This window comes from Chelonia mydas, chromosome 7 (genome assembly GCF_015237465.2).
Source record: "Chelonia mydas isolate rCheMyd1 chromosome 7, rCheMyd1.pri.v2, whole genome shotgun sequence".
Lineage (NCBI taxonomy): Eukaryota > Metazoa > Chordata > Testudines > Cheloniidae > Chelonia > Chelonia mydas.
Window position 1 is genome coordinate 59,104,643 of NC_057853.1, and position 27,923 is coordinate 59,132,565.

The 27,923-nt window shown below is 56.2% G+C and overlaps 2 protein-coding genes and 1 long non-coding RNA gene across 3 annotated transcripts; 1 reads left to right on the top strand and 2 right to left on the bottom strand.

Annotated features, from left to right (window-relative positions):
• On the bottom strand, positions 1-7,479 carry SPRN (shadow of prion protein). The gene is made up of 2 exons (XM_037903756.2): positions 7,309-7,479; positions 1-2,119 (listed from the first exon to the last, which is right to left on the bottom strand). Exon 2 carries the CDS (start codon positions 2,097-2,099, stop codon positions 1,680-1,682), a length of 420 nt encoding a protein of 139 aa, XP_037759684.1. The 5' UTR covers positions 2,100-2,119; positions 7,309-7,479; the 3' UTR covers positions 1-1,679.
• On the bottom strand, positions 1-18,897 carry LOC122466468. The gene is made up of 3 exons (XR_006291984.1): positions 18,885-18,897; positions 3,386-3,392; positions 1-1,479 (listed from the first exon to the last, which is right to left on the bottom strand). It is a non-coding gene; the product is annotated as an uncharacterized LOC122466468 (long non-coding RNA).
• On the top strand, positions 12,520-27,468 carry ECHS1 (enoyl-CoA hydratase, short chain 1). The gene is made up of 8 exons (XM_037905046.2): positions 12,520-12,665; positions 19,689-19,886; positions 21,544-21,671; positions 22,322-22,421; positions 23,618-23,722; positions 25,669-25,788; positions 26,906-26,973; positions 27,073-27,468. Exons 1-8 carry the CDS (start codon positions 12,578-12,580, stop codon positions 27,136-27,138), a joined length of 873 nt encoding a protein of 290 aa, XP_037760974.1. The 5' UTR covers positions 12,520-12,577; the 3' UTR covers positions 27,139-27,468.
• The last annotated feature ends 455 nt before the right edge of the window (positions 27,469-27,923 follow it).

Consider the following 27,923-nt stretch of genomic DNA (forward strand, 5'->3'; position numbering starts at 1 on the left):
GAGGAGGTAGGGTTAATACCTGACTGCCCCTTGGGCCTGGAGTGCAAGGTAGTGGGGAGGAGGGGGCTAGGAGCTGGGGAGCGCACGGCAGTGACCGCAGGCAGGAGAAAGGAGCACTGAGCTCATGGGCTCCCCCTCCCCCCGCCTGATTGCTCTGCCACCCGCCTTCTGGTCTTCCAACACTGTGTCGTTCTCAAGCTCGAGGGGCCTGCAAAATCAGGGCATTTAGAGCGGGAACTTGTTCTGGGGCCAATTTCTGACGGATCAGCAGTTCAAACGCCAACGGACTGATTTTCCCGGAACGCCTCTGACGTGCCAGTGCTGCGCTGTGATTAGGTGCGGAGGATTTGGGGCTGAGGCACTGTGGTCTTCACGCAAAACCAAGAGACTGACCTGGTGTATGTGCGAACCTGAGCCCACCCTTCCCCATGCTGGCCCTGTGCTGTAACGGGCACCCGCTCCACGGCCCTAACCAAAGCAGCCGGAATGTTTTCTGGCTGGGACGTGGCTCGGCTGGGTCAGGAACGCAGCATGGCTCTGTGTGGCTGCGCAGCCCGGTCAGGGCAAACCTGCAGGCTGAGCGGCTCCCAAGGCGGGGCGATGGCCGGTAGTGCTGTTCGGGCCTTCCCCCCGAGCAGCCTGGCTCGATGGGCCTCGTTTGGGCAGAGAGTTCGCGGAAGCCAGTCCGTCCTGCGGCGGGGGGGGGGGCGTTGCTGAGGTCAGTGGGGGTCAGACCCCCTCAGCCAATGTCCGGCAGTCTGGGGGGATCCTGTGAGTGGTGAGGAGGCGGCAGCTGGGCAAGGAGGATCCTTGGGCGTGAAGGAGCCAGGGCACTCATCTCTGGTTTGGGAGCGGCTGGCTCTAATCGTTGCCTCCAGCTGTGGAATCAATTGGCACCATCCTCACCAGCCTGAGCCAGTGCCAGCGGCTGGGGTTCAAACCAGGGGGAGGTTGGATCCCACTTCACACCCAGCTCCGGCCCCCCACATGCTCGGACAGGCTGGCCCAGAGTTCCAGATCCTCCCCCCCCCGCCAGGAGATCCTGCTCCGCATTGTACCGGCATAGGAGTGGAGCTGCTTCCCTCACCACGCAGCTTCACCGCAGCCCCCACGGGACACACAAGGCCGCTCCGGCCTCCCTTCCATGTCTCGGCAGGAGAGCGGGGCCCCGAGGCAGGGGGCTGGCAGCAGCTCCTTGGGGCTGGGACACATGGCCCTACCCCGTTTTGGCGGCCCAGGCTCTGCCCCTCATGCTCTGCCTTAACCTGTGGGCCCAAGCCCCACCCTTCGTGGCACAGGCTAGCAGGGCCGGTGCTTTGGGAAATGTCCATGTCAATCAGCATGAGTAGGGCCGTCACAAGCGGCAGCGATGGCAGTGCCTGGCAACCTCACGCCACCCACAGCTGCTGCGCTAGGTTCTCCTGCTGCACCACCTGCCCTCACCACAGCCAAGGGCAAAGCCGCAGCGGGATCAGGCAGCTGCTCACTGGCAGCTGCTCCGGCTCCAGCCCGCTGGGCAGCGCAGGCTGCTCCGGCCCCGCAGCAGGCGGGAGAGCCGCTTGGCCTGCAGGGGGCTGGGGCAGACGCAGCTGGACGGGGCTGGTGCTGCCGAGCCCCAGCAGGGTGGTGCCGCTCTGCAGGCTCCGACATGGGGAGGGTCGGTCGGGTGCCACAGGCCCTTACAGGGGAAGGAGCTGGAAGAAGCCAGTTGCCAGGCAGAAGGAGATGGCAAGGTGCGCCGTGTCCTGGGCCCCAGCAGCCGAGGTCCACGAGCGGTAGCTGTACACGCCGCTGCCCGTCCTGTTGCCTTCCTGGAACTCGGAGCCGTCGTCTGGACCAAGCTCCCCAGAGATCCTCATCCTCCTGTGGGCCGCTCCTGCCGCCACGCCCGCCGCCGCGCCCGCCGCCGCCGCTGCCGCCACCCGCAGCCCCGCTCCCGAGGAGCCGTAGCGAGGGGCAGCCTTGGCCCGGCTGCGGGCCATGCCCCTGCCACGGGCCGCCCCCCGGGCCCCGCCCCGCCCGCCCTTGCAGGTGACGCTGTCGCAGAAGGCGGCGGCCAGCAGGAGGAGCGTCCAGCAGGTGGCGGTGCGTCTTTTCATCCCAGCGCTACCCCCAGCACCTGGAACAAGAGGGACCAAAAGGCACGTCAGCGCCAGGCTCCGGGCGGGGCCGTCAGCACGAGTGGTGCCGTCCCCCGGGCGGGGAGGGCCAGGTGTGGTGCCAGCGGTCAGGCTGGGCTGCAGGGGACCCATGCCCCTGCCTCGGCCCCTGACTGGAGCTGGGCGCTAATGGCAGAGCCCTGCCTCTGCTGGTGCGGCCGGGCCAAATCTGAGCGCAGCTGCGCCCCTTTGCACCAGGTCTCAATGCCACTCAAATTTGGAGCGGCCGGGCAGGTATCCCAGGGCCCTGCCTTAGCAACAGTCTGGCCGTGCCCGGCGTGCTGCGCTGAGCGTTACCCTCCCAGCAGGGATCGGCTGCTGGGCTCTGCCTGGGGCTGGCTGACGTGGGGGGCCCACGGGGACTGGATCCCAGGCAAGCACAGGAAAGGCTGCCCCTGAAAGCCAACCCGGCCAGCCCCAAACTGAACTCTGATTCTGAAATCCCTCCCCCTGCCCCGCTGCTCCTCCTGGCCATGATCTACTGCCTCCCACCACCAAGGGAGTGCAGTGGGATGTGGGCAGGCTCCGGGGAATGAGTGGGGTACAGGGGCTGGAGTGGGGTTGGGGGCCTCAGGGAATGTGGAGGGTGCCGGGGACTGGAGTGGGATTGGGGGGCTCAGGGAATGTGGGGGTGCACGGGGCTGGAGTGGGATTGGGGGGCTCAGTAACATGGGGGGCTGAGGGCTGCAGGGGTTTGGAGGGCAGGAGAAAACAGTAACCATCACACACTGTTTCACTCAGCCCGGCCAGTCCATCTCCCTGTGCCATAGGGCCCATTTCCCATGTTCCCCTCCTAGGCACAGCACCCTCAGGGGCTGGGCTGGGGGAGCAGCAGGCAGGGCCTTGCCCTTTGGCTTTGCGGGAGCTCAGGTTTGCCGTGTGTGGCTGGGCTGCGTGCCCTGCTGGCATTGCAGGACGTGGCGAGGCCCTGACAGGGATCCAGTGCAGAAGGGGCCAGGGCCTGGCTGGGAAGCCAGTCGTGGGTACATGGTGCCCAATCCACAGGCTGGCAGCAGAGAAGCTTGAAGGCAGCGATTTGTCAGACCCTCTGCTGCCGAAGGAGCCGATCCAGAGAGATGGGCGCCACCTTGTGCCCCGAGCGCCTATGGCCCAGTCCTGCCAGGCACAGGGCTCCTCTGTAGAAGCTAATGGGTACGCTCCTGGTAGTATGTGTGTGGGGCCCCACTCTGTGTCCTGGCCACCCACGCTCCCACCTGGCCCTTCACATGGGCACTCAGAGCTGCTGGCCCTGCCAGCGGGTTGGCCCCAGGACTCCAGACATAAATCAGTGGTTATACAAGGCCAGGAATGAAAGGAGGATACCATCAGCTCTTAGCACCCCAAACCCCTGGGAGCCACACTGCTGAGGAATACGAGGCAGCCGGGCTTGGGTGCCATGGGGGCCCCCTGGTACAGCTGGGCTGGGAGCTGCAGGGCAGGGAATGGATGCCCAGGCCTGTAGCCCTGCATATGTGGGCCAAGCTGCACCGCGGCCCTTCACGGAGTCCCCCAGCAGAGGCAGTTTGGAGCTGGCTGCCGAACATTGGCAATGGAGTGGGGGGGGCGGAACTGTGCCAAGGAGAACCCCCTTGAGGACGAGGGGAAAGGGTTGCCTGCCAGGAAGGGGGAGTCGGGCTCAGAAGGGGTGCCTGGCTTCTGGAAGGGGTGAGAGATGGAATAGCAGCATCCCCCACCACCAGGCTGGGAGTCAGCAATGCCCCGCAGCTGCTGCTCCCCCCTCCCCTGTATCCATGCCAGGCAGCAGAGCTGTGCCCATGCTGATCCCAGCCGTGCCCTCCGCTGAGCGTCAAGCTGCACACAGCACAGGCATTAGCACGCTCGTTTCTAAGCGACGAGAAATAGATTCAGCTCCAGCAGAGCTGCAAACCCCTCCCTCATAGCCAAGGCCTTGGCTTCCCTTGGCACCAGCCCCCCAGGCCGGGCAGGTGAGAGGCCAGGATGCCCACCCAGGCTTCCTGAGGGCTGCAAAACCCCCACCCCATCAGCCAGAGACCCCAGCGCCTCTGTGCCGCTGCTCCGAGGGGGAAATCTGCTCTGTGGCCCTGAGCACCTCAACTCTTGCCTTGTCCCCGCTGGCTCCAGGCGGCCAGCCTGCACAGCCAGCATGGGGCCAGGCCTCTGCCAGACGGTCCCGTTAACGCTGCACGCACCACGCTAGTCTTGGCACTACGGTGCCCCCTTCCCTGCTGGTCCCCCCAGGCCAGCAAGCTGTGGGCATCCCTGTACGCTCTGCGGCCAGGGCAGAGTCCTCTGCTGCGGCGGGACTGTTCCCGCAGTGCCCCATGCTGGACGCAGCAGCACCTGGCTGGGGCAGGTTGTTCCTCTTGGTTTGGTTTTGCCCGGATGAGAAGAGTCAGTCCCAGTAAGTGGTTACAGTAGCCTCCTAGCCTGAGCCATGCAGGGCCAGCATGCCCACGTCCGCCCCCACACCCCGAGCACGCAGGAGCCCCCTACACCAAGGGGATCCCATCAGCAGTGAGAGCACTAATGGCTCAGGTTGACTTTGAATAGCCCCCCTCGCCCCAGGATGGGCCAGGGTCTTGCTGGTGACCCCACAGCTCACCCAGCTGCCTCCAAACGTGCCAAGCTGCCACTGTTTATAGGCAGGGAGCCAGGAATAGGGGCGGGGAGGGGGCAGGGTTGTGAGGCAGGGAGGGGACAGGGGGTTGAGTGAGGAGCTGGGAGCAAGGGCAGGTTTGTGGGGAGGGGGCTCGGGGGCAGGGTTGTGGGGCAGGGAAGGGACTCGGGGGCAGGGTAGTGGGACGGGCAGGAGGCTGGGAGCAGGGAGAGGATGGGGCAGAGGCAGGGTTGTGAGGTGGGGAGGGGATGGGGGCAGGGAGGCAGGGACAGGGTTGTGGGGCTGGCAGGAGGCTGGGAGTAGGGAGGGGACAGGGCAGGGTTGTGAGGCAGGGCAGGGGCTGGGAAGCAGGGTGAGGAGCTGGGGGGCAGGGTGAGGAGGAAGGTTGCTGGAATTTGCGGGGTGGGGCTGGGTCGCTCCGCAGAGGGGATGGGACCCGGCCCGGGCCCGGGCCCGGACACCTCGCCGCCTGCTGGCCGCAGGGGGTCAGGTCGCCCCAGAGCCACCTGAGCGGAGTCAAGCTGCACTCGCTGCCCGCTCCCCCAGCACAGGTAGCCCAGGGCATGGCCCCACCGCACCCGCAGCCACCAGCATCGTGGCAGGGCCAGCCTCACTCCCCCACCGCATGACCAAGAGGGATACGGACCCCGCCATCCTCTGCACCCCACCACACCCTGCCATCCTCTGCAAACACACACACACACACACACCCTGCCATGCTTGGCACACACCCCCACACCACCTTCCTCTGCACAAACACACACACACACACACTCCACTGTCCTCTGCACACCCTGCCATCCTCTGCACACACACCCTACCATCCTCTGCACACACCCACACAGACACACACTGCTTCCTCTGCACATACACCCCACCATCCTCTGCCTACACACCCCACACACTGCACCATCCTCTGCCCACACACACACACACACTCCACCATCCTCTATGCGCACATCCACATGCATGCCACCATCCTCTGCACCCACACCCCCACACCCTGCCATCCTCTGCACACACACCACTATCCTCTGCGTGCACACACACCCCTACACACCACCATCCTCTGTGCATGTGCCATTCTCTGTGCACACCCAAAAACACCCACACACACCGCACCATCCTCTGCACACACACACATACTGCCATCCTCTGCACACACACCCCACACAGACACACCCCCACCATCCTCTAGACACACACACACGCTCCCCACCATCCTCTGTGCGCACACACACATCATCATCCTCTGCGCACACACATACAGAACCCACCATCCTCTGCACACACATACCATCCTCTACACACACACACACAAACACAACCTGCCATCCTCTCTCTCGCACACATACCATCCTCTCTGCACAAACATACAAGCACACACATACAACCATCTGCACACACACACCCCACCATCCTGTCTCACACACACACATCACCATCCTCAGCACACACACACACAGAACCCGCCATCCCGCCAACCCGCCAACTCTGCACACACACACATCACCATCCTCTGCACGCATGCACACACACCGCCATCCTCTCTCACACACACAGAGAACCCGCCATCCTCCGCACACACACACACACACAGAACCCGCCATCCTCTGCACACACACACATCACCATCCTCTGCACGCACGCACACACACCGCCATCCTCTCTCACACACACAGAGAACCCGCCATCCTCCGCACACACACACACACAAAGAACCCGCCATCCTCTGCACACACACACACACATCACCATCCTCTGCACGCACGCACACACACCACCATCCTCTCTCACACACACAGAGAACCCGTCATCCTCCGCACACACACACACACACACAGAACCCGCCATCCTCTGCACACACACACACACATCACCATCCTCTGCACGCACGCACACACACCACCATCCTCTCACACACACAGAGAACCCGCCATCCTCAGAACACGCACACACACACAGAACCCGCCATCCTCTGCACACACACACACACATCACCATCCTCTGCACGCACGCACACACACCGCCATCCTCTCTCACACACACAGAGAACCCGCCATCCTCCGCACACACACACACACACAGAACCCGCCATCCTCTGCACACACACACACACATCACCATCCTCTGCACGCACGCACACACACCGCCATCCTCTCTCACACACACAGAGAACCCGCCATCCTCCGCACACACACACACACACAAAGAACCCGCCATCCTCTGCACACACACACACACATCACCATCCTCTGCACGCACGCACACACACAGAACCCGCCATCCTCTGCACGCACGCACACACACCGCCATCCTCTCTCACACACACAGAGAACCCGCCATCCTCTGCACGCACACACACACCCCGCCATCCTCTGCACACCCCGGTGCCCACCCCCACCTTCCTCTGCGCACACACACACACACCATCCTCTCCGCACAAACATACAAACACAGTACACACACACACACACACCTACCATCCTCTGCGCGCGCGCGCGCACACACACACACACACAAAGAGACACACACACACACGCTGCCTACCGGGCAGGGAGGGGCCAGCCCTGCGGCCGAGGCTCCAGATCCCCCTGGGCTCCGCGCTGCCGATGGACGCTGCGGGCACGAGGGACCCCGTGTCCTGGGCTCGGCTCCCCGGTCCCCGGTGCAGAGGCGGCGGCGCTGGCAGCTCCGGTCTCTCCTGCTCCGCCCAGGACTCCTCCCCGCCCAGCGCTAGGAGCGGAGCAGGGTGGAGGGAGAGCCGTGTGGTCGGCTGTGGGCGGGGGTTGTGGTGTTCAACGGTGCTGTGTTGGGGGGGGAGGGTTGCAGTGTGGCACCGGTGCTCTGTTTACGGGGATGCGGTGTGGCATGAGTGCTCTATGTGGGAGGGGTTGTGGTGTGGCACGGTTGCTCTTGTGGGGGTCGTGGTGTGGCACAGGTGCTCTGTGGGGGGGGCTACAGTGTGGCACGGGTGCTCAGGGGGACTGTGGTGTGGCACGAAGGCTCTGTGGGGGGGGTTGCGGTATGGCACGGGGGCCCTGTGTGTGGGGCTGCGGTGTGGCACGGGTGCTCTGGGGGTGTTTGACACGGGTGCCCTGGGGGGAATTGTGGTGTGGCACGGGTGCTTTGTGTGTTGGGTTGTGGTGTGGCACAGTTGCTCTGTGGGGAGGGGTTGCGGTGTGGCACGGGTGCTCTATGTGGGGGGGCTGAGGTGTGGCATGGGTGCTCTGTGTGTTGCTTTGCGGTGTGGCACAGCTGCTCTGTGCAGAGGGGATTGTGGTGTGGCACAGGTGATCTGTGTGGGGCGGTTGCAGTGCGGCACGGTTGCTCTGTGTGTGGGGTTGCAGTGTGGCACAGTTGCTCTATATGGGGGTTGTAGTGTGGCATGGGTGCTGTGTGTGTGTGTTGGTGCGGTGGGCTCTTATTTTTAGTGACACCCTCATCGTTCCCACAGGATCTTTTTGCTAAGTCCCCACCCACCCCTCCCCCTCTCAGTGCCGCAGACAATGATGAAGATTGGCATCTATATCTGGGGCACGGCTGGATTATACCGCACTATGTGATGGCGGGACTCAGTGTATTTTCAGGGCAATGTATGTGAAGCGGTTGGGATTAGAGGGGGCAGAGAGCTGGGGGGCCCTTTGGGGGGGAGGAACGGATGGGGGGAGGGGCAGGGGTGAGTGGGGATAGAGCCAGGGAGGGGACATGCAGGCAGGTTGGCAAGGGATTGGTGGGGAGACAGGGCATGCTTCTTTGTCTTCCTCCTGCTACTGCTGGGAGTCCCCCTCCCCCACTATGTTGATGGGGGACTAGAGAGGGGCTCAGGAATGGTGCAAAGGGGGTTGAAGCTGGGACCTGGCATGTCCTGTGTGCCCAGGCTGGGCTCTTGTGTCTGCTCTGAGACTGGGGCTTGCAACGGCACTGCTATCTTAGAGAGACAGCCAGCACACCATGCTGGGCGCAGAGAGACCCAGAGCACGATCACTTGGGCCTACGGGGAGGAATTTGTTCTCTTCATTCTTGTGTGCATGGGTGCTTGTGTGTGTGGGTGCACCCATGCGTGTGCACAAATGTGTGTGGGTGCTTGCGTGCAGGGGTGGGTGGGTACACCTATGTGTGTGTGCAGGTGTGGGAGGGTACCCGTATGTAGGTGTGGGGGGAGGGTGCATGTGTGCACATATATGCTTGCCTGTGTTTGGGGACACGTGTGCCGGGCTGTTCATGTGTCTGCACAGAGGGGGTGGAGATGTTATTTATAGAATCACAGAAGAGATGGAACATTCCTCCACCCAGCCGCAGGGGTTAGCACAGATTGTTCCAGTGACAGATGCATTCTCCAGCGCTTTGTCCACCCCCGAGGAATGGGCTTCCACCACTCCTGTTGTCTCTCATCCGCTCACTCCTAGGAATTATCTCCGGCTGTTTGCAGAGGGCTTGGTTATGTGGCTGCCTTGCCTTTGTTTTCTAGGTACTGCAGTGTTATACCTGTAAGGACTCTGTTGCCTATAATGCTGCGGGCAGCATCTCATGAGCGTGAGTACCAACCTCAGGGCAGACTGTTAGGAAGCAGGGCACACCCCCAAACTGGTTGTGAGTTCTATACTTAGATTTCACCAACCAGCTATCAAACGTAAACTGCTCAAACACTGTAACAGCCTAACCATGGAGTCACAGACAGTCCCCTCACTGCTCCGATTTGTCTTGCCAACCAGGTGAGCCTGCCTTTGATAGATGGTCCCTTACATGAAGAATCACAGCAATATTCAGGTTACTTCCAGTCCCAAGGGACCAGCCATTTACCCCAGGTCAATTGCACCTTAGATCTCACACCAAAGGCAACGCTTGTAGCCAATCCCATGAATCACTCCTGTGCTAGGTTCCAGCCAATCCACAAGCCAGGAACTGGCCATGGGATTTCCGGAGCAGGTATATAAGCCCCACAGAAGCAACAGCAATTCAGTCTGATCAGTGAGACTTCAGGGCTTGGAACTCTGTCCTGCCTGATGGTGGCAAGACTCCCCAGGCCTCATCTTGCCCTAGCCTTGCTCTTGTTGCTGCCCTGCTCCCAGTCCTCCAGCCTCACGTTGACCGTCATGGACTCCTAATTCCAGCTCTGACCGCTAGGCCTGGCCATCTCCATCCCAGTTTCTGACACACATCTCTGTACAAGGCAGGCTACTGGCCCAACATTTGTAGGCTTGTGGGCATCTGATCTTTGCACATGAGCATTTGATTAGCTGAAGGATTGATTCAGGAGCACATGGTACTTCACACATGTAACTCTAGTGCACTCGTGGCCAAGATGGAGTCCGCTCTGCCGGCAGTTCCGGCCAAGAAAAGGCGCCCACGGGAATGCAGCAGAGAAACTCCCTTCCACCCCGTCCAGGGCACCAGTTCCAAGCCCCCTGGAGTAAACACATATACACACACACCCTGGAATAGTACAATGAATATAGGAACGGGAAATATTTACAGAGGAATGAATGGATAAAAATGGGGGGAAAGATAGGGGGAGTGGTAAAACAGCATTACATCCAACAAGAGGACCAGCCGGTCCAGCGCTACCACAATACGGAGCGGTAGTCACTGAGCAGTGCATCTACACTCAGAGTTCAGGAATCCTGGGCAGAGTTCCAGTTTGGCAGAGTCTTGGCTGCTCCTAGTTGTCTTTGGCATCAGTAAACTTTCCCCAGCAAATCCCTCTGGTGCCCTCTTCTGCCGCTCCCTGCAAACCCACACAGAGCGACAACTTCTTTGTTTAACTAGCTACAGCCTCCCTCCTTACTGTAACGCAAAGGCACAAGCCCCAGTACTCACGGCCCCATGCAGCTCTGGGCAACAGCAATACTGGGTGTGACTCTGGAGCTGTGCTGCTGTAGTGCTTCAGTGTAGACTCCATCTATGCCAACAGGAGGGGTTCTCCAAGGACTGTAATTAATCCACCTCACCAAGAACCCGCAGCTAAGTTGACAAAAGAATTCTTCCACGGACCTAACACTGTCTGCACCTGGGGTTAGGTAGGCTTAATTACACCTCTCAGGGGGTGTAGCTGGGTCAACCTATCTTTTTTAGTGTAGACCTCAGAAATGCCAAACACCAGGAATAAGATATGGGATGTTCATCGAATTCTTCAGATGCTTGTTCCGCAGACAAGATTTGCATGTGGAAGAGCTTCCCATTTTGCTGGTTAGCTCCAGGGAACCCCACAGGTTGACAAACAAAGAGTAGCATTTTGCTTTCTGCTGTAGAGTGGACCATTGACCAATTGTGGCCTGTGAATAAAGTAAGTGCCAGAGAGAGGGAGTCAGGAACTCTACATCAAATAAACTAGTTAAGGAATGGGAGGTAGTGTTTAAGGAATAGCTTCCCATGAGACCCAGAAACCTTCCAGAGGTCACACTTCCTGATACCTCAGCAAATCCAAACAAACTAGCTTTTACTTCAAATTCATATCTGTATATTGGTCCACTGTTGGGATCAGCTAGAACCCCTCTCTATATGTGATTAACCTGTCTTGTTCGTTCAGCAGAATGTCTCTTGTTCTGCTGCAAGCATTGAAAGATGAGCAATTAATGGTATTATATAATCAAAGAATGTACAGGCTATGTCCTTTTAATTTAGAGGCAGTATGAAGGAGGTCTCCTTTTCAAATGACTGTTGTATTATAGAAGTGATAAGAATTGCTATGGCACCAGAAGGAGAAAGAATATGGAAAGAGATAAGCACTTAATCAGTGTGTAACCCTGGAATATTAAAAGAAATGGGTAAGTAGGGGGAAATTCCATTTAATAGTAGGGGTTAATAGAGAAAGATAATCCTTAAAATGAAGAAAACAAAAAACCTTGCAAGAAAAGGTGAGATGTGTGCTATCCAACAGTGCCATCTACCTGATACTGATGGAAGCATCAGAGAAACTGAGCTGAAATCTAAGAGCTCTGACAGCAAGGGTCCAATAGAAAAAAAGAGAGTCACCACTCAACCCTGTAAACACCCCGAGTATAAAAACTGAAGTCATGGGGTGGGAGCTCCCAGGTGATCCAACCCACAAATAATCTGCAGAAACCTAAAAGTGGTACTGGACACTTGGCTTAGTAGGGAGGGACCACCAGTGCTACAATTGGGTTACGACTAGAGCATCTGATCCTTCCCTACCTGGAAGCATGAGAACCTTTTAAGATACTGCATTCTTGGTGAGCAGGGACCAGAGAAGTGTTGTGATGGGTGCTTGAAGACTTCTCTGGCCCCTGCTGGAGTCGTTGTAGAAAGCTGACATACCAACGCGAAGGAAGAGCATTGCCTGGAATAGAAGGGGAGGGGGTCTAGACCTCCCAGCACTGCCTAGGGACATCACTGATTGGGAGGCAGGACTCCTGGGTTCCATTGCTGGTTTTCCTATTGACCTGTTGTACTTTGGGCAAGTTGCTCCCCCTCTCTATCCGTGGAACCAACAAAACATGGTCCTCCAGCAGTTAGAAGGGCCGGGAGGGGACAGTACCCATTCAGGACCCATCAGGTGAGATAAGAAGGCCTGCCCATGGCCGGCCACCCACCCCCTCTCCTGAGCAGACCTACACCCCTGATCCTCCCCTGAATTTACCCACAGCCCATCATCCCTGCTCTCCTGAACCCACCCACAGCCCCTGCTTCTCCCCGTGTCTCTGAACCCACACAGGGGCAGGGGGCGGGGCTATGCGACGAAGGTCTTGGGGGGCGGGGCTGTGCTTATGAAGGCGCTGGGGGCGGGGCAGGGGCGGGGTCGGGGCTATGCGAGGAAGGCGCTGGGGGCGGGGTCCGGGTCCCGTGGCTCAGCTCCGCCATGGCTCTCTCGCTCCGCGCGCTGCTCCGTCCGGCCCAGGCCCCAGCCCGCCTGCTGCTGCGAGCCCCGGCTCGGCTCTGCTCGGCGGGTGAGCGGCGGCTGGTGTCCCGGGGCCGGGGGTACAGTGGGGGCTGGGGTGCAGGGGCTGGGGTGTCCCGGGGTATAGTGGGGGGCTGGGGCGTAGGGGCTGGTGTCCCGGGGTATAGTGGGGGGCTGGGGCGTAGGGGCTGGTGTCCCGGGGTATAGTGGGGGGCTGGGGTGCAGGGGCTGGGGTGCCCCGGGGTATAGTGGGGGGCTGGGGTGCAGGGGCTGCGGGACAGGGGTGATTCGGTTCCCCGCAGGGTGCTCGGCACACCCGCTGTGGAGCCTGCTGCCCCTGCCCGGCTGGCTCCTCGGGCGATCGCTCCCCTCTCTGGCTAGCATTGCTGGGCCTTGATGTGCTTTGTCTGTGTGTACTCCCCCACCTCCTCAGGAGAGGGTCCTGCCCCATGGAGTTGGCTCCCTGCACTGCCCCATCCCTCTCTGTCCGCCTGATCCTGCGGCCTGGGGACTCTGTAGGGCAGTGGAGGGGGCTGTGCCATGCTTTGAGATTGCTGTCTGGAAGTTCATGCAGGGGCCTAAGGCCCAGGCAGCATGACCAGCTCTGGAGGAGGAGTTGTTGTTGCCCAAAAGCAGAGGGCAAAGTTCTCCTGAGTTGAGCTCTGCCAATCCAAACAAATGCGGTTCCCCCAGCAGCTCCTGTCTCACTCTCTTGCTGCTTGCTACCCACCCCTGGAGTTGCCGCCCAGGAGCTCAGGGCTGCATTGCACTGTGGGCGGCAGTAATGCCAGAGCTGTGCCCGGTGCCCTGTCTCCCCTTCAAGCTGGCTGGGGAGCTGTCAGTCCTGGTGACTTCCAAGGCACTCTTTGCACCCACCCTGCTTTGTGGGCATGGGGCCTTGTGCACTCATGACAGCACCTCGCAGCTGTCAGTGCCTCAGCCTGGTTCTAGGGGCTTGCCTGAGGACTGGCCAGGGGCCACCTGGTCATACCCTCTTCCCTCGCCCTGTACAGACAGCTCCTGCGGCTGACGTGGATGTGTCCAGAGCCATGCCAGCAGGGCTCAGGGTGATGGGAGCCCGTCTGCGAGGCCTCCACATTCAGTTCTTTCTCAGTTAATTTGGGGCTTGTGAAAGGGACCGGATGTGCTGCCCTGGAGAAGGAAAACCTGTATCCAAGGTCAGGTTTAGAGTGGGCAGCAGCGCAAGCCTTCCCCATGCTGCCCCACGGTGTGCCTCAGGCCTGCTGAGAGGCAAGGTCAGTCTCCAGGCGTGCTGGTAAGGGGACATCGGGATGCTGCTGGTGCTAGGAGCTGAGTTGCCACTCGTGTGGGAAACTGAATGGCCGTTGGGAGCTACCCCCCAGCTGGCTTCCTACTAGCCATTATTTTGTACCAGGTTCTTTTCTGACACCAGCCTTGAAAAATTTACCAGTGGGCCTAGGCCCAAATCTCTTCACCCATCATTGCTATGGTGAGGATGACGGAAAAATAAGGGTCTGTTTTAATTGCAGACCAAAAGACTGACCTCTCACAGGCTGGATTCTGCCAGGCTGCTCTGGCATAGTCGTGGGAATGTTAATTTCAAGCTTTCTAGCTCAGTGTGTTCAGAGCCTTTTACAGATTCCCCTTGCTTGGTACTGTTGGTTCTCTGAGCATTTGTTGAACGCTCTGGAGAACAATTCGTGTTGCTTTTTTTAACACCTCTGAATGACACAGGTTTTATCTTTCACTTGCCAGTGTAGACAAAGCCTTAATGTCATATGTGAAATTATTCACTCTTCAGGAGGAGAAGTGAGGCTTCAGGAGAGATTTACACACAGCACAGGGAGTGGCTTGGCAGATTGGAATAAGGGCAGGGGGTGAGAAATGGAACTAAAATAGTTGTGGGAGGAACACACTGTGCATCCAAGTTGGCATTACTGACCGGGGGAGAGGGCTGATGCAATAGGAGCTGATACACAGGGCCTTGCATAAAAATATTGCTCGCATGGTCTCAATGAACTTTTTTTTTTTAATGTTAAGAAAAGAAATTACAGCCAAATTCATTTGATTGCAGGTCTGCTGAGGAGTGTTAGTGAGTGGGTTAGAGTGAAGAAACTTGCTATATTTAGTTTGTGTATATATATCTGGCAATTCTAGGTATTGTAGCTGCTGGATAATCTATTCACACAGCCTCTAGTATGCCTGGGTTGCTTTTCCTCACGTGTATGTGTGGAAAGTCCTGTGGATTGGTTGTCCCAAGGAGGAGGGAGAAAAATTATTGTTCTTAACCTCGGAGGATAGAACAAGAATCAATGGGCTTAAATTGCAGCAAGGGAGGTTTAGGCTGGACATTAGGAAAAACTTCCTATCTGTCAGGGTGGTTAAGCACTGGAATAAATTGCCTAGAGAGGTTGTGGAATCTCCATCATTGGGGATTTTTAAGAGCAGGTTAGACAAACACCTGTCAGGGCTGGTCTAGATCAGTGGTTCTCAAAGCCGATCTGCTGCTTGTTCAGGGAAAGCCCCTGGCGGGCCGGACCGGTTTGTTGACCTGCCGCGTCTGCAGGTTTGGCCGATCGTGGCTCCCACAGGCCATGGTTCGCTGCTCCAGGCCAATGGGGGCTGCGGAAAGGGCGGCCAGCAAGTCCCTTGGCCCGCACTGCTTCCCGCAGCCCCCATTGGCCTGGAGCAGCGAACCACGGCCGGTGGGAGCCGTGATCGGCCGAACCTGCGGATGCGGCAGGTCAACAAACCGGTCTGGCGCGCCAGGGGCTTTCCCTGAACAAGCGGCGGACCGTCTTTGAGAACCACTGGTCTAGATAATACTTAGCCCTGTGGCTCCTTCCAGTCCTATGATTTTATGGATGAGTGTCTGAAGTGTGGGTGCATGTTTGATTGCCTCCCATACCTTTCATACAGGAAATGATTAATATGTGTTTTGGTTTTTTTGTGTGTAACATTCTTTCAAATCCGACCGATGAAGCAGGATTCAAGCATTGTGCTTTCTCAGTGGAAGGTTCGTGCTGAGCACCATATTGGAGTTGATGCTCCTGGTGTATTTGAGGGGAGCTGTAGCCTGAGCTGGGTTGGAAGCTGGATCTGGTTATCCTAGAATATGAGGGTTGGAAGAGACCTCAGGAGGTCATCTAGTCCAACCCTCAGCTCAAAGCAGGACCAATCCCCAACTAAATCATTCTTTATTAAATTATGCTTTCCTTTAAACTTGGGGGTGGAATCCTTGTGATTTCTCCATGTATTCTTCTCCCCTTTTTTGGTTACTCAAGGTAGATGCTAGCCATCATAATGCTTTTGGGCAATAAAACTTATTTAGCCTAACTAAACCTTCCTTGGGACCTGGTGTGTAAACAGGATGTTTGTTCCTTTAAGCATCTGCCTGCTAATGTCATCACTTAAGGTTCTGTTGGCTGCTGTGGAGGTGAGTGTGACCTCACCAGTGGAGGGTTATGTCATCAGTTGTGGAGTAAGTGACCAGAACAATTGCGGCTCCTGATCAGAAAAGCACATGGGCAATTATTTCCCCTCCATTCTGCCATTTGTAATGTGGGGTGATGATCCTGATCTTCCTTTGACAAATGCTTTGAGAGCGGTGTATGAATTACACTTAGCACCAGTTAGGTGCAATACAGAAATATACACAGGAGAGACGTGTATGTAGAATGCTTTGATTCTGTTTACACGAGATGAGATCTGCTGCTCTTGTATGAGACTTTCATACTGGTGGTGCACATATAGATCAGTTTACTCGATCAGTCCACTTCCATGCAGTTAATTCAGGAATTTGACTTCAAAGGGCACCAACTTCAAGGTCAGCTTGAAAAACAACCTTGCTGTTGTGCCATCTGTTGTTAAAGTTGTACGTAAGGTCCCTGTCCTCCCATACGATGCCAGACTCCTGAACAGAGCCCCTTGTCGGCACAACGTTCCCGTAACTGAAGGATTGATCGAGAAAAACTATTTTCCTCTTTTCAGTTGTGCATTGTGCATGTGACAGCACCTTGCAGAGTCAGTTTCACTGGTCTCCTGGCTAGTCGGAGAGGGGGAGACAGCTAATTGGAAAAAGATCCTTATAAAACTCAGCAGAGGAGCGGGAAACCTCGTAGACGCTTTAAAAATGGAATTTAAGAATAAAATCCGGATTTATGGTGCCCCTGCACAGAGCATCAGAAAATGGCTTTTTCTTACAAATCCAATGTACAGTGCCCCTTTAATCAGTGCCTGCAGCCAGGCTGATTGGTGGGTCTGTCATTGGTGGTGCTGCCAAAGGGGTCACCGCGGCTAATGTGATGGGAAGCAGGGTTTGGATAGAAAAATAGGTCCTGTAAGGCCAGCTATAGTGAGGACAGAGCTTGAACCCCATCATTGTCCAGGTTCACACAAGCCTGGGGAGGCAACTTTTGTGAGTTAAAAGCCTATGATATGGGCCTTGATTTCCATGCCTGGCTTCCTGTCATCCGTATTTAGGCTCCTATGTAAAAGCAGCCTGACTTGCAACATTATTGAGCACCTGCAGCTCGCACTGACTCCAGCAGTTCTGAGATCCAGGCCACTTCATTATGAGCCTACATATGGATTTTCAGGTACCCCAGTTTGAAAATTTGATGGTTTCCCCCAATAATCCAAGGAGGCCAAAGAATGGGGCATCATTTCCCAGGCAGATCTGTTTCCTGCTAGATGCTGCAACAAAGCCCCTAAACCAGTGCTTGGGACAGGGTTGCTATGGCAAAAAGTGCCACAAATCCCCATTCTGAGGACATGGCAGGTTCAGGTTAAGAGGAGCAAATAGTCTGGGAGGAGCCCGTCGTACCTGCATACACACACAGGAATAAATATAACTAGAACAATTGAAGGGATTTCAGTTAGAATCATAGAATCATAGAATATCAGGGTTGGAAGGGACCTCAGGAGGGCATCTAGTCCAACCCCCTGCTCAAAGCAGGACCGATCCCCAATTAAATCATCCCAGCCAGGGCTTTGTCAAGCCTGACCTTAAAAACCTCTAAGGAAGGAGATTCCACCACCTCCCTAGGTAACGCATTCCAGTGTTTCACCACCCTCCTAGTGAAAAAGTTTTTCCTAATATCCAACCTAAATCTCCCCCACTGCAACTTGAGACCATTACTCCTCATTCTGTCATCTGGTACCACTGAGAACAGTCTAGAGCCATCCTCTTTGGAACCCCCTTTCAGGCAGTTGAAAGCAGCTATCAAATCCCCCCTCATTCTTCTCTTCCGTACACTAAACATCCCCAGTTCCCTCAGCCTCTCCTCATAACTCATGTGTTCCAGTCCCCTAATCATTTTTGTTGCCCTCCGCTGGACTCTTTCCAATTTTTCCACATCCTTCTTGTAGTGTGGGGCCCAAAACTGGACACAGTACTCCAGATGAGGCCTCACCAGTGTCGAATAGAGGGGAATGATCAAGTTCCTCGATCTGCTGGCAATGCTCCTATTTATACAGCTCAAAATGCCATTGGCCTTCTTGGCAACAAGGGCACACTGCTGACTCATATCCAGCTTCTGGTCCACTGTAACCCCTAGGTCCTTTTCTGCAGAACTGCTGCCTAGCCATTCGGTCCCTAGTCTGTAGCGGTGCATTGGATTCTTCCATCCTAAGTGCAGGACTCTGCACTTGTTCTTGTTGAACCTCATCAGATTTCTTTTGGCCCATTCTTTTGGAATGCATTTTATTGGAGGCTCCTGGTTGTGGAGGCTGCACCTTTTAACCCAGAAGTGCCTTGGATTATTGCTGCTTCTCTGCAGGCTGTCCTTGTTGGTGTACTGCTGCCATCTTCTGTAGTGTACTGCTACCGTTGAGCTGTGTCCTGGAGGGCTTGGTAATGCCCACTACCAATGGAAGGGGATTGGGTTTACACCATCAGCTTCTGCAGAATTTACACTTTCATTTGTCACTTTTCGCTGGACTAGGATCCGGGACTCCTGGGTTCGGTGCAAAGTGCTGCCATTGACTTTTGGTGTGATCTTAGGGTAGTCCTTACCCCGCAAGGGCCATCTATAAAATGGGATAATGGTACAACCTACCTTTATAAAGTGCTTCTATCCTCTGCTGACAATTGCTAAACAAGAGCTAGGTGTGAATTATTTTAAAGTAGGTTGCTGGCCTTAATGATTATGAACAAAACCTTCCAAATGGGATACCAGATGCAGCCCTATTTGCCTGAGACTGCAGACTGCCCAGTGCCTCTGCTGCTGCTGCCCAGAACTTTCCCGAGCAGCAGTATAGTGAAATTATCAAGGTTGGTTTGAACCAGCCCCAGCTGTGAAATAGACAAGACTCTGTCAGTGTCACTACTCCCTGGGGAAGCTCTGAAGGGAGACCAGCCTAGATAATCCATGGGGAGGGGGCCAATGCTGAAGGCTGAGAGAAGGGACAGAATAATAGAGGTCATCTCTCCCAACCCTCCCTACAACACATTGCTAAGAGGCTCTAGGAGAGGGTACAGTAAGGGAGAGAGTCCTGCAGCAGTCAGGTGGAGACACACAGAATGCTTCTCCGGTCCAGCAGGTAGGGAGGGCTTTAAAGAGCTGTCAGCCAGAGGCTGAAATGAAATGTGGAGCCACCCAAGGTACAGGGTAGGAGTTCCAGCAGCCTGGGTGTGGGATAGCTGAGCTGCTCATTGGGCATTGCCCTGAAAGGCAGGCCCCTACAGCCTGCCCAACTCTCACAGCCTCTGGCCAGGCTATGCAGTCCCCAGCTAGCAGGGGCAAGCTCTGTGCATTGTAGGAAACGCCAGGGAAAGCAGCAGGCGGGTGCTGACTGTGTGCTCGTAACCACAGGAAGCCAGCCCTGTCCTGAGTCGCTCTCAGTGCAGAACACTAGCCAGCAGAGCAGACTTGTGAAGCCCAGAGTCAGCAAGCCACAGAACTGCTGCACGCTGGTGCAGAGGCCTGGTAACCGGGGGCCCTGGCAGAAGTGCGACGGCTTTGGCAGAGGAGGGGCGGGTGCTTGCCCTTGCAGGATAGGAGGGGGACCCAGTCCACCAGAAAGCAGGTCCATCCCGTGCAGTGCCGCCCACTGCTGTAACAATGTGCCGGTGTCCCTTCCCTGACAGGCACTCAGTTCCAATACCTGGTGGTGGAGAAGAAGGGGGCAAAGCAGAATGTAGGAGTGATCCAGCTGAACCGCCCCAAGGCCTTGAATGCCCTCTGCGATGGCTTGATGAACGAGATGAACCAGGCCCTGGACTCCTTCGAGAAGGACCCACATGTGGGAGCCATCGTCATCACCGGCAGCGAGAAAGCCTTCGCAGGTAGGCAGAGAGGGCACCCCGGGGCTCTCTGGGGCGGCTCACTCAGCACGTCCCATAGCAAGGTGAGTTGGCTGGAAGCTGCTTTGCCTTAGCCACCCACTTGCCATTGGCAGGTGGTGGGCTCGCAGGGGCTGCAAAGGCCTCGGGGTGACGGCTTCGCTTTTAAATGTTTTGTCTCCTGGTGAAGAGGATGTGTGAGAACTACGGGAAAACTCTGAGCCCAACTGGGAGCTGCCTTCTGGATGCCCTCCCTTGTGGATGGCGATGCTAGGGAGCTCTGCTGTTCCTTGCAGGAGCACTTTCAGAGGAAAACAGGGCTTGAGTTTAGGAAGGGGAATCACTGACTCCTGTCGTGGGTCTGGTTTTGGATGGAAGAGCCTCATCCCCACTTCTCTTGGAAAGGGGAGAACCCAGCTGTGTGTGAGAGATGCAAGGCATTAAGCCGCTGATAATTCTGGGGATCCCAAGTGGTTGGCTGCTCCCCAAGAATGTTCAGAGACTCGTGAGCATTAGAGATGGGAAAGGCCCCCCTCGTACCCAGGGGCTAGTGAAGGATGCTTCCCAGGGCTGGCCTGCAATCCAGAGCTAGGTGGGCTTAACTACATGGCTCAGGGCTGTGAAAAATGTCATCCCCTGTGTGATGTAATGAAGCTGACCTTCATCCCAGTGTAGACGCTGCCAGGTCAATGGGAGAATTCTTTCTTTGACCCAGCCGCTGCCTCGCAGAGGTGGATTTACTACAGTGATGGAAGAACCCCTTCTGCCACTGCAGGAAGTGTCTACACCTCAGCACTGCAGAGGCGCAGTCACAGCGTTTCTAGTGTAGACGTACCCTCCGTGTTTGTCCAGTTGGATTTTAAATGTCCAAACGCTAGAGGTTCCAGCCCTTCCCCTGGGTGAAAAAACAAATTGCACCTGGATCATGACGAGGGTCTGGCTTTGCCACTGAGAACCCAATGTGAAGCCCCAAGGATGGGGGATTATTTTTAAGGCCAGATGCTTTATAACCATGTCTTTCAGGCATGCAGTGTGACAGGTGCTTTTGTTAAAGAGACACTCAGCTTAAGCATCACACCTCTCTCTGAGCATATGTTACCTACTGCTCTTCCTACAAGTAAGCCCTAAGATCCCTGTGTGGAAAGAGAGTAGAGAAAATAGTATTTCTCTCTCTTTCATTGGGGGAGCTCTGAGTGTAGAGTCAGTTTCCCGGGTTCCCCAGTGCAGTCTGAGCCCTTTCCCGCATCTTATCAGTTTTTCACACAGTAACAGGAGGCTAGAAAACTTTTACAAAATAGGACGATTTCTGTGATTTTTTTTTTTTTTTTTTTGCAAATCACAAATCTTATCAGGGCAACTTGGAGACAGGGGTTGGACCTGAAATTATTTCAATAGGCCCCTGTAAGTTTTAGACAAACCATTCTAGTGCTGATCGCTTACTGATCAAAGGATGTTAGTGAGAGAAGGTGGGGGAGGCAATATCTTGTATTGGACTAGCCTCTGTTGGTGGGACAGAGAAGCTGTCAAGCTTACACAGAGCTCTTCTTCCATTCTGCTGCATAACATCTAATATCCTGGGACCAACAGGGCTACAACACCACGTGGCCCAAGGATGGTCATTTCCCAGTTCAACCTGTCTACGCAATATTCTCTCTCTCAGCTGGAGCAGATATAAAGGAGATGCAGAACAGAACCTTCCAGGAATGTTACGGGGGCAATTTCCTTGCACACTGGAACAGAGTCTCTCTGGTCCGGAAGCCGGTCATAGCAGCTGTGAATGGATATGCGGTGAGCTTGGGTTTTCCGTTCCTTAATCTACCCCACAGTCTAAAATGTTTCTTGGTAAATATTGTACCGTGGTTAACTTCTGTGTCATTGTCTCAGCCAGCTCCGGGCAGACCCAGATGCCAGTCTTAACTGGGAATTGTGGTAGTCTTAATATACTTTTTATGGAGAGGGCGAATGGGAAATTTTTCTGAGTCAAAGCAGCGGGATAAGGGAAGTGTATCCAAACACCACCTCCTTCCCTGCAGCTCTGGCTGTGGAGTTTTTTGCTCCTGCTTTGCCCAGGAAGCAGCTCTGCCTTCCTCCCTTGAGGAATGTCCCATCCCTCACCCCCTAGTCTCTTCTGGAAGAGAGGAGTGGAATGCTTTGTACTAAGCTGTTTCTCTTCGGGCTCCTCGAGTGAGTTCTATAGCTCTGTGCTGGTTAGGGCATCAGATGGGAACTTGGAAGGAGGGGATTCAAGTCCTGGCTCAGCCATACGCTCCTTGGGTGACTGTGGGCAAGTGACTTTAGTTCCCCCTCTCCTGCGTTGGATGAATACAGCACAGACTGTGAGGCCTCTGATCCCATGGGACCTAGCTTGACTGCAAGAAACCCTTGTGTGCCGGGTGGCGCTGTGCCAGCTCTAACCCGTGCCCCTCTCTCCCCTGAAGCTGGGCGGTGGCTGTGAGCTGGCCATGATGTGCGATATCATCTTTGCTGGCGAGAAGGCGCAGTTTGGGCAACCCGAAATCTTGCTGGGAACCATTCCAGGTAACCCATGTTGAGCACACTCCTGCCTGCGAGTGTCTAGGGTGGCCAAGCTCCTTCCCAGCTCTGGCGCTGGCTGGTGGCATTAGGGAAATGAACGCTTTTAAAAAGACGTATTGAAAGGTACTGTGAGAGTCCCAGTGACACGTGGTACACGGAGCATGGAAACCGACCCTTTCTGGTTACTCAGATAAAGACATGAGTGCAATCATTTCAGATCAAGGCATCTCTTATGGGCTTGGTTAGTTCAGAATCCCGAACTACCAGGCTTTCGAATGTTGACAGCCCTCTTGTGGTGTGCTGAGACAAATATCACTGTCTGACAACTTCCTGCTTCACAGTGAAAGCCCGCTCAGATCTCTGGCATGTGTCTTCCTCCATTTTTTTTTTTTTTTTTTTAAATAACCACACCAATCTCTGGTCCCATTCCTCCTTCGCTGTTCCTGCTGCCTTTCAATGCTCTGGGCTTGGCTGGTATCGGTTTTTTCATGTATGTATCTAACACCGGGAATCTGTAGGTCTTCCACCTGCTAGATGTGTTGTCAGGTTACTTTCTTGTCCATTAGACACACACCCCATCTCCTCCAAGGTCAGGTAGTGCTATTGTTGGGTCATCTGGGGCCTTGTGTTCAGTAATTAGCCTGATTTACCCTCTGATTTTTGATTGGTAGCTATTGGTAGACCTGCGTGCCTGCGTCCAAGCACAGGGCAGCTGTCAATCATGTGGTCACTTTAAAGACCCATAAACGGAATGGGATCCCTGAGCTCGCCCCGATCTCAGATCCCAGATGCTCAAGAAATGTACTTGTAGCGGGGTCCAGAACACTCCCTTTGCCTAGATCTGTGTCGAGAATAGTTCAAGTGGTTACATACAGAGTGAATGGCAGTCAAGGGTGCCCCATAATTCCACAGGGTGGGGGTATGGGATACGGTGACATCCTTAAGTCCCAGGACAAAGCTAGAGCTCTGTGATAAAACAACAACCAGCAGGTAGAAATGCGCCTGTCTCTTACTGCGTGTTACATAGGGATCCAACAGCTTGTCTCCCTGCCCACCCCTTCCTCTTCTCCTTGCCGTGCTGCCACCCCCGTGTGCACAGACCTGACCCATTGCAGGTGTGTGATCAGGGTGCATTTATTTAGGAAATTCCTCTTGACTGACCCTTGCAAGCTAATTGCAGCCTTTCTAATTAACCACAGGAGCTGGCGGGACTCAGAGACTCACGAGAGCAGTGGGCAAGTCCCTGGCGATGGAAATGGTCCTCACCGGAGACAGGATCTCTGCTCAGGAAGCCAAAGAAGCAGGTATGGGCACAAGTGTACACGGCTTCCCACCAGGCCCCTCCTGCGGCACTAGGTGGGAAGGGAGGCGAGAGTGCTGAGAACAGGGCGGGTTCCTGTACCCATGCTGTGGGTGAGAGGGCAATCCGTGAGAGCTGCTCACGCATCATTTCTGGTCCTTGATGAGCTGACTGAAGCTGGCAAGTCACTTCATGCCCTTCTCCAGAACTCATGGCTCCTGGGGAGGGCTCCCCATCTGTGGATCAATGGACGACTGAGATCCTCCTGGCTCCGTGCCTTGGGCATGTGTCAGGTAACTAAATGAGTCAGGGCAGAGAGTGCATCCTCTGCTGCCAGGCACAACGGGGCCTCAGAGCCGTGCCGGAGTACAAGTCCATCACTGTCCCTTAAAGCCGGCTGTTCCCTGCTGCATGCGTGGCCCAGCCGTCCCTGTAGCACGGAGCAGGAGGTGGCTTCCCCAGGCTGCAGACCAGCCAGCAGGCGAAGTTGTCCCCTAGGAACATACCTGGTTGGAGGCTGCTAGGGGCACGTGGCTCTTCTGTCTTACGCCTCACTCTTCCACACTGATCCCGTCTCTGTCAGGCGTTTGCCCAGCCGCTCTCCCTGGCGCTCCTAGTGCAGAGGGTCCGCTGCCTGGCGTTATTTCTCTTTCCAGTGTCCTGGGATAGACCATTCAGAGGGAAGGGGACGTTCCTGGGAAGGATTTCCTCCCCCAGGCATTCTCCCTTCACTATTACTCCCCAAATCCTGGCTGATTGTGATAAATCAGCTCAGGGGCTCTTCAGATCAACCCAGCAGGTGAGGGGTCCAGCCAGGAAGGCAGCTCTTTGCACATCATGGCCTTATGGAGGGTGTCCAGATCCCCAGCGGGAAGGGCTGCACTCAGCAGCTGATGCTGGGTGGAGGGGACCGAATTGCTGTCAACTGGAACAGCAGTTAGGTGTGCAATGGACCGTGTAGACAGCAGCCCTCTGCCCCGTAGCTAGAATAGAAAGGGTAACAACCCTCCCCCATTCCATCTCCCGGGCGGAGTTTGGCGTTTGTCCCTGTAGCTGGGCACACGCTTATTGTCCACTCTGGATCCTACAGTTTCATGTGGACTCGCTGCCAGGAGGTAAAACGGGGATTGGGAGCGAGGTGCCTCCCGCTGCTCAGTCTGAAGCACAGAGGGAGCTCGGCATGGGGTGGCTTTTGGCTGGTGGTATCCCATGGCCTCCGCAGGCTTCACTCGGGCATTTCTTTGCTGCAGGGGAAGCTCCAAAGTGGGGTGACAGTGGGAGCTTTCTGTGGGCTCTGCACTGGCATCCCGCGGCTCCATGCTGGTGTCTCCCTCAGCTGTGCTCGGTTTAGAAGGAAGAGGGGTTTGCTAATGGGAAACACAGCCTGGGCTCTGGCCCCATCAGCAATAAAGATCCCGCAGCTGGAGCTGACTTGGGGCCAAGACTCCAGCTGCCTTTCGCACAGCCCTGCAAAGCCCACACACCCGAGGGCGAGAGGGCTGCGTGGCCAGGCCGAAGCTGCTGGGTTCGAATGCTGCTCCGTGCTCCGCTTCCAGCCCCTCTGCACTCTGGTGCTGGGCACTACGAACTGTCCAGCTCAAGTGGTGGCAGCCGCAGCTCTGAGTACACATGGGAGTGGGTGTGGGGGATGGAAGGGGATGCTCGTGCACAGTCGTGCCTTGGGCCATGCCCACGCTGAACTCCAGTTAGGCTTTGTGCCATGTGCAGAGCCTGCTAACTGACCCGAGGTTCAGGCGCTGGGTCTGCTGACAGCAGCTTCTCTGCGTTACCGGTGTCAGACACTGGACCCCGGGCAAGACTGTCCGATGAGCACTGCTGCTCAGAGGCTGGGCGTTGTGAACATGTTCTCGGATGGTGGTGTGTGGGGAGGACACGAGAATGCTGAGTGCCAAGTGCTGACAGTCCAGTAACGTGCCCCCTCCTCCCTAGGCCTGGTCAGCAAAATCTACCCCGTGGAGAAGCTGCTGGAAGAAGCCATCAGCTGTGGGGAGAAGATTGCAGGAAATTCTAAGCTCGTAACAGCAATGGCCAAGGAAGCTGTCAATGCAGGTGCAGGCAGTGCTGAGAGATGGCTGAACATCGGGGTGGGTTCACTGGGCTGAAGTCCCCACCAGGACCCAATGGGAGGCTGAGGTGCTCTGGGTCCGTGGCCGTAGAGGCCAGCCTTGCTGAGGAATGGTGTCCCGGAATAGGCACTTGCATGAAAAAAATAATATCACGGTTTCAATGGCAACTACACCTTTTAGCCCCCCGCCATGGCCCACTCCAGGAACGCCCCTTGGGTCGGAGGTCTCTAGCCGTCACCTGTCCCCCGTCCCTCCTATTCCTTGCCTGTGGCACACGGCAGTCTAGCCTCCTGCAGGCTGTAATACTTCAGTCTTGTTTTGGTTGCTGGGTTTGCGTGTGGGGGCTGTGTGGGGTTGGTGGCTTGTGATAGACAGGAGGCCAGACGAGGTGATCTGGGGGACCCTTCTGGCCTTCGGCTCTGTGACCCCTGTTCTGCAGGCTCACGTCTGGCCAATCGCAGTATAATGATCTGTGAAGATAAGCCTGGGTTCGTCGGCTCTGCTGGTTGGGCCTAAAACCTTGCAACTGTGGCCCGAGTGCGGCTGCTGCAGTGATGTGCGTGCGGTCAGACTGGTGCGCTAGCCCAGACAGGGTGACAGCCTGGGGTTAACGGGGACTATGGGCAGGCCAGCGTTTACCCTTTCACTGCCAATGCTTTTCGCGCAAACATCTAGCTGGCGTGTTCATCCCGCCGTCCCAGCTGGCCTGCCCACCTGCCAAAGCCCCGGCCAGACAGTGCAGTCCTGGGTTCATACAAACAGGTGGGGATGGCGGGGAATCGAATGTGCTGTGGCTCCACGTGAGCGAGGGGTTCTTTGAAACCTCCCTGGTTTAATGTCAGCCGGCTTCGGGTGCAGTCTGGGGAGAGCCCCCTGCCCGGCCACCCAGGAGCTGGTAAAGGAACGTGGAAGGAGGGGACGAGAGGTCTGGAATGTGCATGATTCTGGCCTTCCCCCGGTGAGGCTGCGGTGGGGCAGTACAAACCCTCTCACTCTCCTTGGAGGGCTCTCCTCTCAGGGAGCGGGCTAGATGGGATTGTTAAACACCCAGCCACGCCCTCCGCGTTCACCTGCATCTGCCACTGGCTCCTCTTTTTCAGCCTTTGAGATGACGCTGACTGAGGGAAATAAAATGGAGAAGAGGCTCTTCCATGCCACCTTTGCTACGGTGAGTACAGGCGCTGTCCCGCGGACCGCTTGTCTGTAGAGCGACTGTTGTACAGACCGTGCCCCCGAGCGCCTCTCTCTCTCTCTCTCTCTCTCTCAGGATGACCGAAAGGAAGGGATGGCAGCCTTCGTGGAGAAGAGAAAGGCAAACTTCACAGACCACTGAATGCCAGTGTGCCTCGTCCTCTCGAAGCTGCTGAGCTGGAGCCTCTGCCTTGATCCGCTTGCAGGGTGGGACTAACAAATAACCATCGCAGCAGATTGCGCCCGGCAGTAACCAGTACGGGTGGCAAATCCTGTGCCATTGCCCTGGGAGGAAAGGCCCTTTGATTCACAAATGCTACGTTACACGGGGTGTTGGGGAAGGAGCTGCCGTAGGCTAGCCTAACAGTTTGGGCCCTTCCGTGTAATCAGGTGACGGAGAATAGGGAACACGTCTAATCTGAATCTCAAATGACCCAATGCTTTTGTTCACGATAAGAAAATCGGAAATGGAGATTGTCGTGTGATCTTTACTCGAGGGCTCCCCTGGCTGTGTTGGCGGCACTGCCCTCGCCCAGGGAGGGTTGCTTCGGATTTCATGTGCTGAACGCTTTGGTGCGCCAGCTCCGAGAGCTGGAGACAAAGGAGGGCTCTGGGGTTTGGGCTGGTCACTAAGCAAAACGCCACTGCCCCAGCCATGCTGCTCTCCTCTCCCCATGGCAGGGACTCGGGGCTCCAGCCTCGGAGGTGGCCTTGGTAAAATGAGCGTAACAAACAATAGGAAACCACCAACTCAAGGGACATTCTCTGTCCTCAGACTCCTTCCTGCTCTGAGTCAGCCCAGCTGAGCAGGAAACTGGCTCCCTCCTCTCCCCTGGCTGGGCATGCGGGTCTCTGACAGGGGGCTCTGGAGCCAGCTCAGTCCCTCTGCCTGCCAGCTTCTTGGTGCAGTGCTCTCCTACGGGCTGG